The 18,441-nt window shown below is 38.0% G+C and overlaps 1 protein-coding gene across 1 annotated transcript in view; it reads right to left on the bottom strand.

Annotated features, from left to right (window-relative positions):
* Positions 1 to 18,441, bottom strand: part of phip (pleckstrin homology domain interacting protein) — a 49,619-nt gene that overhangs the window by 28,073 nt on the left and 3,105 nt on the right. Inside the window, exons 5-9 of the mRNA XM_034162066.1 lie at positions 16,188 to 16,338; positions 15,871 to 15,969; positions 13,879 to 14,039; positions 5,202 to 5,423; positions 4,027 to 4,127 (exon numbers count right to left, since the gene is read on the bottom strand). Coding sequence (XP_034017957.1) covers positions 4,027 to 4,127; positions 5,202 to 5,423; positions 13,879 to 14,039; positions 15,871 to 15,969; positions 16,188 to 16,338 — 734 coding nt within the window. The remainder of the gene's footprint in view (positions 1 to 4,026; positions 4,128 to 5,201; positions 5,424 to 13,878; positions 14,040 to 15,870; positions 15,970 to 16,187; positions 16,339 to 18,441) is intronic.

The following is an 18,441-nucleotide window of genomic DNA, read 5'->3' as shown; positions in this document are numbered from 1 at the left end:
TAAAAATACAAGATCGTTAACGGAGTGAAGGTTTTTCTGGCTCAGAAACATTTTCTTTTTTAACCCACAGGGCATAGTGACATGCCCTGAGGTGCATGGCGGTTGCTGACAACCTGCACCTTCACAGCACTTCAGGGGGAGGTGATGATCTAGTAGTTAAGGTGTTGGGCTTGAGTCCAGAAGATCATGGGTTCAAATCCCCGCCTGACTGGTAAATCACTAAGGGCCCTTGGGCAAGGCCTTTAATCCCCTATTGCTTCCGGTGGTGAGCGCCTTGTATGGCAGCACCCTGACATCGGGGTGAATGTGAGGCATAATTGCAAAGCGCTTTGAGCGTCTGATGCAGATGGAAAAGCGCTATATAAATGCAGTCCATTTACTTCATTAAACAGCGTGGAGCCCATCAGTAAGATATTTGTTAAAAAAATATATATATATATAACTATGAACTCTGTTCAGTTTTTAAATCAGATATCACACTATATTATATGATCTATAGAGGACATTTTACCATCAATAAATCAATCAATCAATTTTTTTATATAGCGCCAAATCACAACAAACAGAACTTTTAGGACAACCTGATAATAATGAATTACAATAGTCCAGCCTAGAGGAAATAAATGCATGAATTAGTTTTTCAGCATCACTCTGAGACAAGACCTTTCTGATTTTAGAGATATTGCGTAAATGCAAAAAAGCCGTCCTACATATTTGTTTAATATGTGCTTTGAATGACATATCCTGATCAAAAATGACTCCAAGATTTCTCACAGTATTACTAGAGGTCAGGGTAATGCCATCCAGAGTAAGGATCTGGTTAGACACCATGTTTCTAAGATTTGTGGGGCCAAGTACAATAACTTCAGTTTTATCTGAGTTTAAAAGCAGGAAATTAGAGGTCATCCATGTCTTTATGTCTGTAAGACAGTCCTGCAGTTTAGCTAATTGGTGTGTGTCCTCTGGCTTCATGGATAGATAAAGCTGGGTATCATCTGCGTAACAATGAAAATTTAAGCAATACCGTCTAATAATACTGCCTAAGGGAAGCATGTATAAAGTGAATAAAATTGGTCCTAGCACAGAACCTTGTGGAACTCCATAATTAACTTTAGTCTGTGAAGAAGATTCCCCATTTACATGAACAAATTGTAATCTATTAGACAAATATGATTCAAACCACCGCAGCGCAGTGTCTTTAATACCTATGGCATGCTCTAATCTCTGTAATAAAATTTTATGGTCAACAGTATCAAAAGCAGTACTGAGGTCTAACAGAACAAGCAGAGATGAGTCCACTGTCCGAGGCCATAAGAAGATCATTTGTAACCTTCACTAATGCTGTTTCTGTACTATGATGAATTCTAAAACCTGACTGAAACTCTTCAAATAGACCATTCCTCTGCAGATGATCAGTTAACTGTTTTACAACTACCCTTTCAAGAATTTTTGAGAGAAAAGGAAGGTTGGAGACTGGCCTATAATTAGCTAAGATAGCTGGGTCAAGTGATGGCTTTTTAAGTAATGGTTTAATTACTGCCACCTTAAAAGCCTGTGGTACATAGCCAACTAACAAAGATAGATTGATCATATTTAAGATCGAAGCATTAAATAATGGTAGGGCTTCCTTGAGCAGCCTGGTAGGAATGGGGTCTAATAAACATGTTGATGGTTTGGATGAAGTAACTAATGAAAATAACTCAGACAGAACAATCGGAGAGAAAGAGTCTAACCAAATACCAGCAACACTGAAAGCAGCCAAAGATAATGATACGTCTTTGGGATGGTTATGAGTAATTTTTTCTCTAATAGTTAAAATTTTGTTAGCAAAGAAAGTCATGAAGTCATTACTAGTTAAAGTTAATGGAATACTCAGCTCAATAGAGCTCTGACTCTTTGTCAGCCTGGCTACAGTGCTGAAAAGAAACCTGGGGTTGTTCTTATTTTCTTCAATTAGTGATGAGTAGAAACATGTCCTAGCTTTACGGAGGGCTTTTTTATAGAGCAACAGACTCTTTTTCCAGGCTAAGTGAAGATCTTCTAAATTAGTGAGACGCCATTTCCTCTCCAACTTACGGGTTATCTGCTTTAAGCTACGAGTTTGTGAGTTATACCACGGAGTCAGGCACTTCTGATTTAAAGCTCTCTTTTTCAGAGGAGCTACAGAATCCAAAGTTGTCTTCAATGAGAATGTAAAACTATTGACGAGATACTCTATCTCACTTACAGAGTTTAGGTAGCTACTCTGCACTGTGTTGGTATATGGCATTAGAGAACATAAAGAAGGAATCATATCCTTAAACCTAGTTACAGCGCTTTCTGAAAGACTTCTAGTGTAATGAAACTTATTCCCCACTGCTGGGTAGTCCATCAGAGTAAATGTAAATGTTATTAAGAAATGATCAGACAGAAGGGAGTTTTCAGGGAATACTGTTAAGTCTTCTATTTCCATACCATAAGTCAGAACAAGATCTAAGATATGATTAAAGTGGTGGGTGGACTCATTTACTTTTTGAGCAAAGCCAATAGAGTCTAATAATAGATTAAATGCAGTGTTGAGGCTGTCATTCTCAGCATCTGTGTGGATGTTAAAATCGCCCACTATAATTATCTTATCTGAGCTAAGCACTAAGTCAGACAAAAGGTCTGAAAATTCACAGAGAAACTCACAGTAACGACCAGGTGGACGATAGATAATAACAAATAAAACTGGTTTTTGGGACTTCCAATTTGGATGGACAAGACTAAGAGTCAAGCTTTCAAATGAATTAAAGCTCTGTCTGGGTTTTTGATTAATTAATAAACTGGAATGGAAGATTGCTGCTAATCCTCCACCCCGGCCCGTGCTACGAGCATTCTGACAGTTAGTGTGACTCGGGGGTGTTGACTCATTTAAACTAACATATTCATCCTGCTGTAACCAGGTTTCTGTAAGGCAGAATAAATCAATATGTTGATCAATTATTATATCATTTACCAACAGGGACTTAGAAGAGAGAGACCTAATGTTTAATAGACCACATTTAACTGTTTTAGTCTGTGGTGCAGTTGAAGGTGCTATATTATTTTTTCTTTTTGAATTTTTATGCTTAAATAGATTTTTGCTGGTTATTGGTGGTCTGGGAGCAGACACCGTCTCTACCATCATGCTAGAAAAATGTGAGAGCACCACTATGTGCCCCATCTTGACAATCTATTAAACCGCAATCTAAATCACATGGTCCAGGAAGGTTGGGCATAGTGCATAAGGGGTTTGTGTTGAGTCAATTAGTCAAGGGTGTGTTTTAGGCATAACATGGATTAAACCAAACAGATCAGGGTGATGTCTGCCCCTGTCCTGTCCAGGGTGTACCCTGCCTCACGCCCTATGACTGCTGGGATAGGCTCCAGCCCCCTGTGACCGTTAATTGGAGTAAGCGGTTGAAGATGAATGAGTGAGACTGTCATGTCATCACATCGAAGAGTTGGGTGCACCAGAACGTGGTGTACTGATATTTAGATTCTGGACTAAAGTAAGAGGTTTTCCAGCTGAGTAACAAACAAACAAATGTCTGCAAATCTTTAAAGCGTGCAGGCAGATTGTTTACTGCAGCAGCCACCAAAGCTCCCTCAGGTGAAGCATCTATATGTCTCCTTACTGCAACACCTCCACCTCTATCTCCGTCCACCCAACACCCCACCATCCCCCAAAAAACAGATACGCAGAGTATGAAATCCAAAGTTTTTATAAATTTGTACATTTCCCTTAGTTTTTATTTTTTTGAGTGTGTATTCCATTTCGTTGTAGTAGGATGCTCTAAAGCGCATCGGTTGCTTCACAATACCAATGCACCCACATGGTGCCTGACCACACCTCATGTTATGACCAACATGCCTCTGGATGCACATTTGTTACTTGCACATTGTCGTCACTGGACTTGAAAAGGAAACCAACGCTGGTTGAAGACTAGCAATAACACTAACAATTGCACCAAACAGATAGGGCCCTACCGTATGTACAGTTTATAGTGTAGCTGTGTTTCTTACCCAAACTTCAGCGTCCTTGCATCCCACTGCCAGAAGCAGATGGTCCCATCAGCTCCAGTGGACGACAGGTAGCGCTTGGAGCCGCTACAAAGAGGAGAAAACTGCAAAACACACCAAATTTAAAGTGACACCTCTGAGTAAAATTACATCCCTAATACTACAGTGGGAAATGACAGAAAGTGAACAAGACTTTATTTCACAAAGTGAAAGCATAAAATTACTGAGAAAGGATTGGCAATATCTTAAAGAGCATATATGCATATATTGTGCTAAAACACCAATTATTTTAGTTAGATAGCAGTTTTCAAAGCAATCATACAACATATAACATAATAAAAAACATTATAGTAATATTAATTTGAAACAAGTGCTTCAATCACAAAACATTTAATTACATATAAAAATAAATACTGCAGAGAACAAAATATAACAACAGCAGTGATTAAAGTGTAAAGGGCAGCCTGTAAAATGGGTCTTGGACAGCAATTTGAAAAAGGACAAGTTCCAGTGTTTATCTTTTCAGAGGAGTCATTCCAGAGGTTTGACCAGATAAACTCGGGCACGTTCAATACTTAACTTTGCTTTTGTAATGACTAATACGACTCTCTTTGGATAGCTGAGACTTTCCTCGAGGTTGTATGGGGTGAATTCTGCGCAAGATTATAAATATTCTTCAATTCTTAAAGCAAATCTTGCATTTAACATGGTGCCAGTGAAGAGACCCAAAGATGTGTGGTCTTTCTGGAAGAGACTCTATATACATGACCATAACACACAATCCTGCAACTTTGTGACTGTGAACTCAATGAGCCTGCAGCTGGAGCCAATGTTAACTTCATATTAATATAATTATCAGACATTATGTAGCCAGTATTGTCATCAACTGTGAACATGCAGCAGGTTTAACCATGACCTCATCTAGTAATCATTTATAGTACTATTTGTCTTCAATAATACGTGGGGTGATGATAAGGTGTATGGAATCAGCAGGTCCACTGGCTGGGACCTTTTCAGTTTTCATCATAATGCACTGTACGAAATACTTACACAGTAACCCCACAGGGGCAGTTAAATGATATTAATGATTTTTATTTTTTAGAGACAGTTTAAAATGTGCATTATCCAGCAAAACCAGTGCAAAAAAAGTCAAGCGCACACCATGACAGTCCTCATACCTGTAGTGAGGTGATGGAGGCCGCATGTCCCTCCAGCACAGCCAAAGGGGCGCAAGTCTGTAAGCACCACACTCTGATGGTCTTATCGCACGAACCAGCAGCAATCATGGTGTTTTCATAGCTGACGGCCATGTCAGAAATCTCAGCAGCGTGGCCGCGCAGCGTGGCCAGCAAACGCCCGTCATCTGTTCCCCAGATCTTCACCAGGCAGTCGTCAGAGCCCTGAGGAAGAAAGAAAATACAGGCAACACGGCAGACGCACAAATAAGTTGATTTTAGATGGGCACGCCATGTTGTGTGTCGGCTTCGTAGGCACAGTTTTAGAAAAACAAATTAAACATGTTGAATTCAAGAAGAGTTTTTAAAATATATCTTGGCACACGTCAGCACAGTGGCAAACATTGAATACAAAGAAGAAATAAGGTGGTTAAGATGCAACATTGAGAGATTCTTCTACACACTGAGAAATGACTAAAACTGAGTGCATTACAAGACAGCAGACATGTACTATTAAATACATACATAACCTATTAACTATGCCATTATAGAAAGTCACCAAAAACGTAAAAAAGATCAGATGCAGTATTGTTTCTATAAGCCAAAAGATGACAGACTTGTAACTGTAAAAATGAACCATAGGTTTCTGCTCAGAAATACAATAAATTAATTAACATCACAATCACTGATCAAAAAAATCTCTCATGTGCCTGTGATCGTGCATGCACTAACCGCATAATCACAATGATCAGGTTACACTGAACACAAAGTGACTCACTCACTCTCTGGATAGTTTCTTACACTGAAATGTGATGAACAGTCCTGTTCTATGAGCAGAATTAAACTATACTGCAGTGAAGAAGAGTAATCTCACACTGTAGAGAAACACTGCTGATGTGTCGGGCTGAAGGTGCACTAATACAGTAACTCAGGATGTTTCATTTTCAACAAAAACCTCTGTGCTCCCGGAGACCTGAATACAAGCCACAGTGAAGCTGTCGTCCCAGGGTACATTTTAAATTTTAAAGCAAAGACAGTGTTTTACAATAAGTAATGCATTAAAATGAATGTCAGGGAAAATTAACAGATAGTAATCTGGAACAAAAAATAAAAAATGATTTGACAGATGAGAATTCTTTAGCTACTGTGTCAAGTGCAGACTCTTACATTGTATTTATTCTGGATTAAAAGAGCCTTCATACACCCAAACAAGTCTTTACCATGTCATCTGTAAGTGGTTAATAATCATCACTAATATAATTTATTTATGAACATAGCACTTTAATAACACCGACACATACTGCTTCAGAAATGACGTTCAATGTATTTATTTATTTTAGAGCTAGTGGCCAACACGTATGGGCTTCTATGTGCGATGGTGATTTTTAGCAAATATTTTGAATTATTTATTTATTTACCTTTGCATACAACACAATAAAACAATATTAACAAATAAGACATAAAATGGATGTATCCTGCATTATACTGGAAATCTCCAGTGCCATGTTGAGTCAAAATGTAATTAGTTGAAGCCACATCCAGCATTTTCAACAATTTTCATAAAAAAGATGTTTAATTCATAATATAGTCTATCTTGCAATGTTAAAATAAATTGAATAAATAATCTTCCAAAGCAGTGTGGCTCTGTTTATCCAGATCCAGCCAAAATGTAATAACATAGATTACAGTAATTGTTTCACAATGTCTGGAAAAAGTGGTTCTACTAAAATACCATATAATCACAATTTTAAATAAAACACTAATAAGACTAACTACAAATTTCTGGTTCCACGACTTGTGAATCCACCTCAAAATCTGAAGCCTTCTACATTAAAACAATATTGGAAGCTGAAATTAACCTTTTCAAAAAGGAAATACATTTTTTTTTTAATCTACCAATTAAAAGAAGCAAGCAAAAGCTTAATCTTAAAATATTTTAAACCAACAGTTAGTGCAAATATGGTTTAAAAAAGTGGTTTTGTGTTTGTAATTAAATAAAATAACCATAGCTTATGCATGTTTGGACAAGGAGGAGATAAAGATTTGACACAGGAAACCATAATAAAATTCATGAAATATGATTATTAAACAGCAATGTTTTGTGGAAAGCAAAGTGGAACATTAGAAGAATAGGTGATGTTTTATTATTAAATGCCCTAATTAAGACTGGTACCATTCTACTAATGTGATCACCTTTATTCATAGTCTAATCACAAATTAAACTATCAGACAAATTTTCCAGGTCGGCTCCAAATGACAACATCTGATTTGACTACAGTTGATTATTCAACATAGAGCCCCTGAAATCAGCAATTTTTCTGACAGGCAACACAAGCATAGAATTTAGAGGAAATGTGAGATGAAAACTCCATCACCCTCCTTTGAATAAAACATAATCAGTTGGTCCATCGCCATTCGAACAGAATCTGACGGGAGCAAGCATTCCCGCAGTGATTTAGAGGGAGAGAGAGGGAGGTGGGAAGAGGAAGAAGGGAAAAAAAGGCTCAAGGACAAATTACGGCTGTAACAAGATGGAGCAGTAAAGTAGGGTTCATAATTTGAAAGTGCCAGAGACTGGACAAAAGCTTTGCTGTTCCTAAATGAAAAGTTATCGCAGCCGCAATGACATGGACAAACAACTCCTCCTGGCTAATCCAGTTTAATTTTATCATGATAATCAGCTCCCTTATAGTTCTATGTAAGGAAGCTTCGCAATTAGTTTCATAATAGATTAATTAATCAAATATCTGCAAGTTCATAAAATGAGAAAATGCTACAAAATGTCCATTGTGGTGTCAAGAACCCCGAAAAGATGTTTTCAAATTACCTGCTGGGATAAGCAAGAATCCAAACTCCATCATAGTAAATTTTGCAGAGTTAAATTTACTCTGCAGTGCGCACATGGTCCCAGTACAAACCGTATAAACTGGAGTTGACTTAACGCTGTTTGGACTGGAATCATATGTACTAACTGCAGATTCCAGTTCCAGTTAGGAACCAGTTCCAAATTTTTAAAATCCTCTTATCAAAGCTGGCATGTTTTCTGACAGTTCCACTTTGCAAAAACGCATGCATTGTAATGTCAAGTTCTACGAGGGCTGTCAATAAAGTATAGGTCCTTTTATTTTTTTCAAAAACATATGAATGAAATCCATATAGTTTTTGAAAAAAATAAAAAGGACCTATACTTTATTGACAGACCTTGTATGTCTAGCAACAAAGAAAACAGCTGCATTAATGCTGAAAACCTGTATGTATGCTACATTTATCCACACTGAAAACTGATCATGATTTTCCATGAGTTGAGTTCCCATGGGATAAAAAAAAAAGCTTTTCAACCTACCATCCCTGGTTCTCAAGACCAGGCACCTAAGTGGCTCTACTCTACTCTTCTAGTCTACTCTTCTTTTTTTTTTTTTTTAGATATACCTTAGTATACACTAGTAGAGTTCTACTTTAGAATTGGAATATATTATAGAAGACATACCTTACTGAATTTTCATGAATCAATAAGGGATCAATACAGAATCAGTCTGATAAGGTGACAATGGCATTGATATAGATAAAGCCTTATTAATTCTCATCCCCATTTTCCACATGGAATGATGTACTCTGATCAAGCAATAGTTCAACGATATTCAATTTAACTGGTGAAAAAAACAGCTTATCCTATGGAGACCTGACCAGTTTAAATCAAAAACATCACTAAATTAAAGCAGGTTAAACCACATCAAAAATAGCAAACATCTGGTAATATTTTTCAAATCCTTTTTAAAACAAGTCTGTCCTCAGTGGAACAGTTTAAAGCCGGATCATCTCCAACGTCACCCAAAAAGCATGTATCAAATTTTTGTTACATTTTATTTCATGATACTCTTCATCAAGCAAATGAAATAAATTACCCACATTATCATGTTGACAGATATTTGTTTGTGAGCCAGCTAAACATTTCACTTTTTGACATGTGCTCACGGACTGACAATAATCACTCCGTATCGGCTAATAGCTCATCCAAAGAAAACATCAACTGCCCATCACTGCAGCAAAGACCAAAAAAGAAGAATCATCAGTGAGCAGATCCAAAAATAAGAAAATATATGAATAAAAATCATCTTGTGATGAAAAGATATAGCAAGCAGGAGGGAAAAGTGAGCACAGAGGAAGAGAGAGAAGAAGAAAGTGAGAGACAGAGAATGAATTTTAATTCTGGCACTTAGCCAGCGCCTGAGAGAAAACCTTTTCTCCAGTTTATGATGAGAAAAAAAGCAAGAAGCGGGAAAGAGACGGGAGAAAGGAACAAAGAAGCGGCACCGCAAGATGACAGAGGGAGAGCAAAAGAGTAAAAATGGTTTAAAAAAGAAAGAAGAGAGTGTATAGAAGCCCCCTCCCTCTCAGCAGCCAGCCATTTTTAGAGATTTAAGAAGTGAAAGCTGAAAATGGTGTGTGGCAGCAGGCCGTGTCTCACTGAGACAGCCATTGTCTCGCTATTAGTTTACCGTTCAACACATTACCTACACAGCTCTCGTTACAGAGTCACAAACACAAAACAACCACTAAACACAGGGGGCATCCAAAGGGCAAAGGTCAGCTTTCATTTTATACCATGCTAATGCCTGCTCAGTGAATGCTAATTACAATGTTATCTGCAAAATGTGACAATTTTATCTTTGTAACCTACTGCGGAATTTACCCGTAGCTGTGAGTCATCTGGTTAAAACAGCCCCACCACAGCAAGAAAATCAGTATTTACCTCCAACTACAACTCAAACACAAGGCTTGATCCGACCGCCATACAAAAGACAGCTTGTAACAATCAAACAAGCAGACTCACAGATGAAACACAAAATAATTGCAAAGAAAATGCAGCCATACAATGTCAATAAACTCACCATAAGCATGCACATTACAAAGCAAACATGCACACGCAGAGTGAACAACAGCATTCTCAGACTTCCAACTCCTGACCTGTTCACCTTGTTCCAATGTCGCTACACCTCCATTAGCAGTATATACACCACACACACGCGCGCACACACACACACACACACACACACACACACACACACACATAGTTGGGTACCTAAGTATTTGGACAGTGAGTGAACTTTTGTATTTTAGCTACTGCATATGATGACAGTGGCTCTGAAATGAAGCATTCAAGATGTGCTTGCCATGTAGCTACACTTTCTGCGTTAATTCAAGGGATATAACAGATACATAGCATGCTGAAATAACTCATAAATAAAGGGACAGTTATTGGGCAAGCAGTTCTGTGGACAAGTCTGGCGTGTTCCCTTTTTATTTCATGGCAAATTATCAGACAAAAAGGCTTGGAATTGATTCCATTTGGTAGCCTATCATAAGAACTCTCAATCAAAGAGGTGCTGATGTAAATTAAGGAAGTCACAAATGGAATCAAACATTTAAACATGTGGCACATAATTACAGAGAAGAAGAGATTTTAACAAAATTCTCTACCAACTGAAACATGATTGAAACTGTGGAAAATTTCTGTGTTCACCTGAGTGTTCCACTCCTGCTCAAATTTTAGCAGCCAACAGATTTTAGCTCACATTAGCGAAATGTCAAATTACAAACAGTCATACTGAACAATGACACTGAATTTCACAGTTAATGTTTCTCGCCCTGCTTTCATGTTAAAATGATTTTACTGTGAAGTGCATTTTGGAGCCTCAGATACCATTCAACTCACTCACTCATCTTAATCCGCTTATCTGGGATCGGATCGCGGGGGCAACAGATCCAGTAGGGGATCCCAAACTTCTCTTTCCTGGGCCACATTTACCACCTCTGACTGGAGGATCCTAAGGTGTTCCCAGGCCAATGTGGCGATATAATCTCTCCACCTAGTCCTGGGTCTTCCCCGGTGTCTCCTCTAAGCTGGACATGCCTGGAACACCTCTCTGAGGAGGCATCCTTACCAGATGGTCGAACCACCTCGGCTGGCTCTGCTCAACGCGAAGGAGTAGGGGCTCTACTCCAAGCTCATCACGAATGACTGAGCTTCTCACCCTATCTCTAAGGGAAACCCCAGCCACCCTCCTGAGGAAACCCATTTCAGCCGCTTGTACCCGCGATTTAGCTCTTTCGGTCATGACCCAACCCTCGTGACCATAGGTGAGTGGAGGAACAAAGACTGACCAATAGATCGAGAGCTTCGCCTTTCGGCTCAACTCCGTTTTCCATCAAAACTGTATGGTAAAGCGAATGCAACACCGCCCCTGCTGCGCCGATTCTCCGGCCAATCTCATGCTCCATTGTCCCCTCACTCGTTAACAAGACTCCGAGGTACTTGAACTCTGTTTTACTTTCTACCTAAAATTCTGATTTAATTAACTTTCTTTACTTTATTAAAATTTGAATTTTAGTAAGAGGGTGCAAGCCAAAAGTAAGAGGATGCAACCAACATTACCCAGTTTATAAAAACCCCCTGACAGACAGACAGGTTTATGAAATATACATAAAGCGTAATTTGTAAATAAATCTAAACTACTGTGTCTGTTGTTTAACAAATTTCTAAACACAAATATACAATGACGCCATATAAACCAAAAGAGCAAAATAACTGCCCGACGTATGCTGCCATAAAATTGTAACATTTCATTTGTTTTGATTGCTTATGAGGAACGTATTACGATACACATATTTTATTTAGGAGGTGTCAGTATTTTTGCATAACTCTTGTGGCTCTTTCTGTGCATATTTTTTTTCTAAATGTCAAAAACAAAAGGGCCCCCTGGGGGATAACAAAGATTTACTCCTGCTAACCTGCACGTCTTTGTGCTGTGTGAGGAAGCCCTGAAAAGAATATGCAAATGAAAAAAAGGCCCCAGGGATGTCCCTTCGTTATTTAAATTTCAGGATTAAGCTTTGTAGAAGCCATCTTCATTATATTTAAATTTGTAAAGCCACTTTGGATGCCTCGTTTAGGTTCACTTTGACTTGTGTTCCATAATTAAATCCAAACTTATTTTGAACTAAATTCCACATGAAGTTGAATAGTTCATAACCATTTAATTAAGATCTCTCAAGGATATAATCATTCCAAAGCAGAACAGGTGCTTGCTACAAAAACAGGCTGCTGTATCAGAAAATTGTGCACTACCAACTTGCTTTATAATCCTTTATGACACACATTAAATTGTATAATTATATACAAACACACCAAAAACCGTAATAATTAGTCTTCAATTCTGCATTAAAATAAAAACATCATAGTAAAAAAGAAAAACATGTTTGACCAATGTAAAACTTTGATTCATATCAACTCCCAATTGCTTGTTCAATGAACTTAGAAATGTAAACAGGGGGAGGTCATGGGATCGATTCCACCCTGTGGCCTTCCTGTGGAGAATTTGCATGTTCTCCCTGTGTTTGCATGGGTTCCCTCCAGGTGCTCCAGCTTCCTCCCACATCCAAAGACATGCAGGTTAGGTGGACTGGAAACTTTAAATTATCCATAGGTGTGGGTGCAGCTGTGAATGTGTTTCTTTGTCTATATGTAATCCTGCCTCTCACCCTATGACTGCTGGGATAGGCTCCAGCCCTCCCGTGACCCTTAACTGGAGTAAGTGGGTATAGAAAATGGATGAATGGACAGGGTTTTTTCCTAGTTTGGAAGGTCCTGCGACATACTTTGGTGCGACTTCTGCTCCGAAAAATATGGTAAATAAATAAATCAAAACATTTTTATAGCATTGCAGATTGTTTTAGTCCCTTCTCTAATTTAATCTGATTTGTGTCAAATTTGGACCATTAGCAATTTGAGGGTTAGTGCCAGGGCATTTGCACAGATAGATTGAGTCACCAACCTTTCACCTGTGGGCTAACCTGCTGAAGTACTTGAGCCACAATCATCTGACAAACCACTGTGGAATATCCATTACACCATTTATCCATCCATTCAATTCTTACTGCTTTGCCTATCCCAGTAAGGGTCATGGTGTGGGTGGAGCCTGTGCCTCTATTCAAGGCAAATTATGAAGTTGAATGCATTTTTCACCTCAATAAAAGACAATCAAACAGGCTCACACAAGATTACTGTAAAGAAGATATACTGTGAAGCAACCATGGAGATCAACTTCTATATAAACCAAAAGGTTGGTAGTTCAAATGCCAACTACTTTTACATGTCAAAACATCTCAGACTGCTCACAGTCCTACCTGATGTGTAAGGACAGAGTTAATACAATCTTCAATATCATAAAATGCTTATTTTTCTGAACTTAATTTAGTTCATTGAAAAAAGAGTGATTGCTGTGTGTTTGTCTTCAAATTTGACATTGGTCAAAAGTAATATAGCAGTTTTGAGCGAAGTTTTAAAATCTAAACTGATACAACTAACATCTTAAATTGAGAAAATTCAAAAAGAAGCATAAAAACCCTTAAAAAAAAAATTCTTAGTCATCACTGGAAAAGCACCAAGCCACAATCACACTACACTTAGTGTAAAATTTAAAGTCTGTCGGAACAGAAATGTTCTCAGACATAATCATAATAATATATTTCCACCATAATGAAGCAAAAAGAAGCATTGCTGCCTTCTTGGGCAACCAAAACAACAAGCTACATCCCCACTTCATTCCAGAAATGTGAAACAGCCTGTACGAGAAAGCAGGCACTGAAAAAGCCACACACATACAAAGACCATAGGCCTTACGGTAAAGATGCGTCGTCCTGTCCTGTCGAAGGTGACACAGTAGACAGACGACAGGTGTCCCAAAATCCTCTTGTGCATCTTCATATGCTGGTACACCGCGGTAGGCACCAGCTGTCGGAGACGATAGGAACCATTCAATCGACGGCCGTAGCTCGTCTCCACTGAAGGGCAAAGCAAAGAGGTGTCGCGTAAGGAGACAATCTTATGATGAAAACAAAAGTAATTACTCTGAGAAATCATACTCGATTAATAATTTGAAAGAATCTGAATATTCCTAGCGGTGATGTCAAAATACTCCAGGAAAATTATGTCACTATTCAGAAAGACATATTCAATTTCAATTCAATTTATTCTTTTTATATAGCACCAAATCACAATAGAGTCGCCTCAAGGCGCTTCACACACAACAAAAATAAAAAATAAAAAAATAACTAAATAACATGAATTAAAAGATCAAAAAGGCAAGAATTTGGATGGAAAGTTATGATTAGATTTTTAGGACCCCCACTATCACATTTGGTTTTGATAAAAATAAATCAAATTTATGTTGGAGAAACTGCAGACAGATTGGTGATCATACACATATGTTTTAGGATTGCCCAGTATTGGGACCATTTTGGCAGGGGGTTTTGAGCGAGGTTGAAACTATTTTGAAGTAGAGACTGTCTCTGGAAATAATCAATTGTGTAATAGGAATATCCCCAAAAGTGGAGACATATAAGCATGCCAAATTGATACAAATACTACTATTAGTGGCAAAAAAAATTATAACAATCTTGGCTTAAAGTCCAACCCCATACACTTAAGCAATGGAAAGAGGGTCTAAAATCAGTGTATCACATGGAAAAAAATACAGCTCAACTTCATTTGAAATTTGATCAATTTACAGATCAATTTAAAGAAATTTATGGGATCCAGTAAGCAAATATTATGGCTGGACGCAATGATGCTATAATGTTATGGTATAACATAGTACTAGTATTATTGTACACGCCTTCATCCATGTCCTTTTGCTTTTGTTCTCTTTTTTGGGATATTCTAACTGAAACTTTGAAAGCTGTATTTTGTGACAATTGCTCATTACCACTGAGATGCCACTTGTTTACATATGTTCCTATTTGTGATAAAGTTTATTGAACTAACTATGAAAAGATGTAAAAATTTTGTAAACTGAGATACATTTTTGAAATAAAAATTGTTAAAAAAAAAAAAGATTAAAAGGCACAATAAAGGGGTAAAAAAGTAAAAAGCATAGTAACATAAAATTCAAAATATTCCAATATGCTAGCCATACGAAAGGGAAAACAAGTGTGTCTTAAGTCTGGACTTGAAAGTCTCCAGAATCTGGCTGCTTTATTGACGCAGGAAGATCATTCCACAGAACAGGGGCACGATAAGAGAAAGCTCTATGACCCGCAGACTTTTTATTCACTCTAGGGACACAAAGTAGTCCTGCATCCTGCTAATGCAAAGCCTGGGCCAGTACGTATGGTTTAACTAGATCAGCTAGGATGTGCTAGTCTGTGAAAAATTTTATAGGCTAATAGCAGAACCTTAAAATCCTATCTCACAGAGACAGGAAGCCAGTGAAGAGATGACAAAATGGGTGTAATATGGTCAAACTTTCTGCTTCGTGTCAAAAGTCTGGCAGCAGCATTTTGAACCAACTGGAGACCCCTAATGCTGGACTGCGGCAAACCAGAAAATAGAACATTGCAATAATCCAATCTAGAAGAGACAAATGCATGAGTCAGAGTGTCAGCATCAGCCATAGACAGGATGGGAAGAATCTTCGCTATATTTCGCAGATGGGAGAAAGCAGTCTTCGTAATGTCGTTAATGTGGAGGTCAAAGGACAACATAGGATCAAAAATTACCCCAAGGTTCCTCCAATAAGACCTAATTTGTCTTATTGTATGTTTGACTACAAATCCTTCAGCATTTAGTGTTGTGTTGTTTGTTGGTTTTTCAAAAAGAAAATGTTCTATTTACCAATATTTGGTGGGCTCCCATAGATAATTGGTGGCTCTGGGGGCCGTCCACAGTGTAGCGCTGCCAGTGCTGAGCCTTTCCACACAACATGTTTGCAACCTAGACAAATACAAACATACATATGAAGTAAAACAGATGCAGAAACACACATTCACCATATATGATTATAAGGCTGGTCAGGCTGAGTGGTTATGTACTGACGTGTGTTTGTGTCTGCGCTAGCAGATGAAACAATAAATGCGAGTGAGTTCTGTTGGACACAACCGTGTGGCAAGAGGAGTGCTGCTGTGTGGACATGTGCATGGATATCTACTTACTTTTGTCGGTCCGGAGGAGATTCTGCCTGCCAGCCCCAAGTAGGCTACTGAGTCCGAGCACGCTGGCAGGAACTTCCTTTTCCAGCAGCGGGCAAACTCTGGAGCAGATCTGGAGAAGGTGGTCTGCACCAATGTGCCGGTATAACTTCACCTGAATCCAAACACACACACAAAGCTTTGATTAGCTCCATTCATGCTGACCAGCAACCATAAAATACCAGTCAAAAGAGGAACACTGTGGCATTAAAATAGGTAAATAAGTAAATAAAAACAAAAGATGCACATTAAACTGGTGGTTCTTGAAGTCAGTCCTCACGGGTCAGAGCCTTGTGTGTTTTCCATTCCTGATTTTCTGGATCAGTTACACTGAGCAAATACACCACTGGGACAGTTGAGCATAGAGCAAAGGGAAAAAAAACAGATAACACTCCTGGCTCTCACCCATGAGGACCATGTTTCAGAACAGCTGCAAGAAAAATCCACTCTGTGTCCAAATACCAATGTGTTGTTATGCAACACATTAACCACCTAATAGCTGGAGAGGCGCTGTTCAGGAGTTCACTTCTAGCATGAAAAATGGTAAGAATAATCCTCCAAAACATCCTGCTGTGTCAAAGGTTTATGAGATAATAAAAGTATGCATGTGTTCAGTATGTCCTGATCTACCCCCCAAAAAGGCCACAAAATGTCAAAGCAGCAAAAGCTAAGATTAGTAAACAGCTGTGTTCAGTTTACTACTAATATCAAGCTCATATCCACACAGAAAATATATACAGATGAGACCCAGCCCCCGCACCAAAAAACCCATAGCAACACTTCTGTTATCTTGTGGTTTGCACCAAACTTTTAGAATCAGGCGTTTCCTTGAATTAACAATTTAAATAAATAAAAAAGTATTTTCTCTGTAATTACATTTCTTGACAGAAGAAAAATAATGAGGCTGAAGATGAAAACTGACAGCCCAATAAAACACATGTAGGGTTGCATGTAATATATTATTAACTAATTAGCGCTTTTAAATAATTATTTGGCTAATAAAGAAAATCACATAAGACACAAAAACGCCCAATTTCTTGGAGCAAAACCACCACTAAAAATTTGTTTGTCTTCAGCCATCCAAAATGCAAACAACTCATTTTACGAACATAAAAAACAACAACATAAGGGAGGAAAAATCCTCACATTTAAAATTGTGTCAAACATAAATGTACAGCATTTCTGGGATGAACAAGGAAGCAGCTTTAATGATGCATTAAATGCTCACTTACGTATATGCTGTTAAATTGCATTCAATTCAAAAATGTGAGAGTCAACATTTCTAATGCATGACATCCACTGAACAAAGCAAAATGAGCACATCATACTTCTTAATAAATAGCCAGCATCATATATAAAGAGCCAATATGCCAAAATGATAAACTGACAAAAAAAAATATGTGCAATTGTGAACTGCCTTTATCCAAAGAAACTTAAAAAAAAATACAATTTCAGTTGGGCTTCCATGCAACATACTGCACCTGCACACCAGGAACAATTGGTGATTTGGTAGCTTGCTCAAGGACACTTCAACACACAGAGGAGCAGCTGACCCTTCACTTCTTGGATAATACCATCTGCCGACTGAGCTGCAGTCATCTTAATTGAAAAATGACTGAAAATTTTTCCTCATGTGGAATTCAGATTGTTACACTGATTGCTTTACATCAGTGTTGAGCCCACTCAAAAACTTTGGAGAGTTAAGAAAGACTGGACTATTGTAGTGAAAACTGGCACTTTCTGAATGTTATTTATATTCATGCGACATTTTTGTTGGAGGGACTGACTGAGAAAATGAAACTAAACAGTTTACAATATGGTTTAACATATACAAACTATGTATATAAAATGCACGTTCCTTTATTTCATGAATTAAAAAATAAGAATTTAGCAATTATTTAGGTACCTTGCCACTTTCATTCATAACAAAAATTTCAAATATTATTTGTTTCTAGCTACAAACAATGCAAAAACAACAACAGTAGTCTTATATCTTTGCAATTAGCAAAGAGACATGCCCACTGATCCAACATTGCCTTTTAAACAATTAATGCATATTATTATGTAAAAATATGCCAACATGGCCCAAAACAGGACGTTCACTGGTGCTCACTTACATCTATCAGAACCTAAAATTTCTGCCAAAATAAGGGAGACCCATTCACCCACTGACTCAGTTAATCCAACACACACTCTTTTAATAGCAAATAGCAGAGAA

This window comes from Thalassophryne amazonica, chromosome 21 (genome assembly GCF_902500255.1).
Source record: "Thalassophryne amazonica chromosome 21, fThaAma1.1, whole genome shotgun sequence".
Taxonomy (NCBI): Eukaryota; Metazoa; Chordata; class Actinopteri; order Batrachoidiformes; family Batrachoididae; genus Thalassophryne; species Thalassophryne amazonica.
Note: the sequence above shows the minus strand (reverse complement) of the source record. Positions and strands in the feature narration are given on the sequence as shown.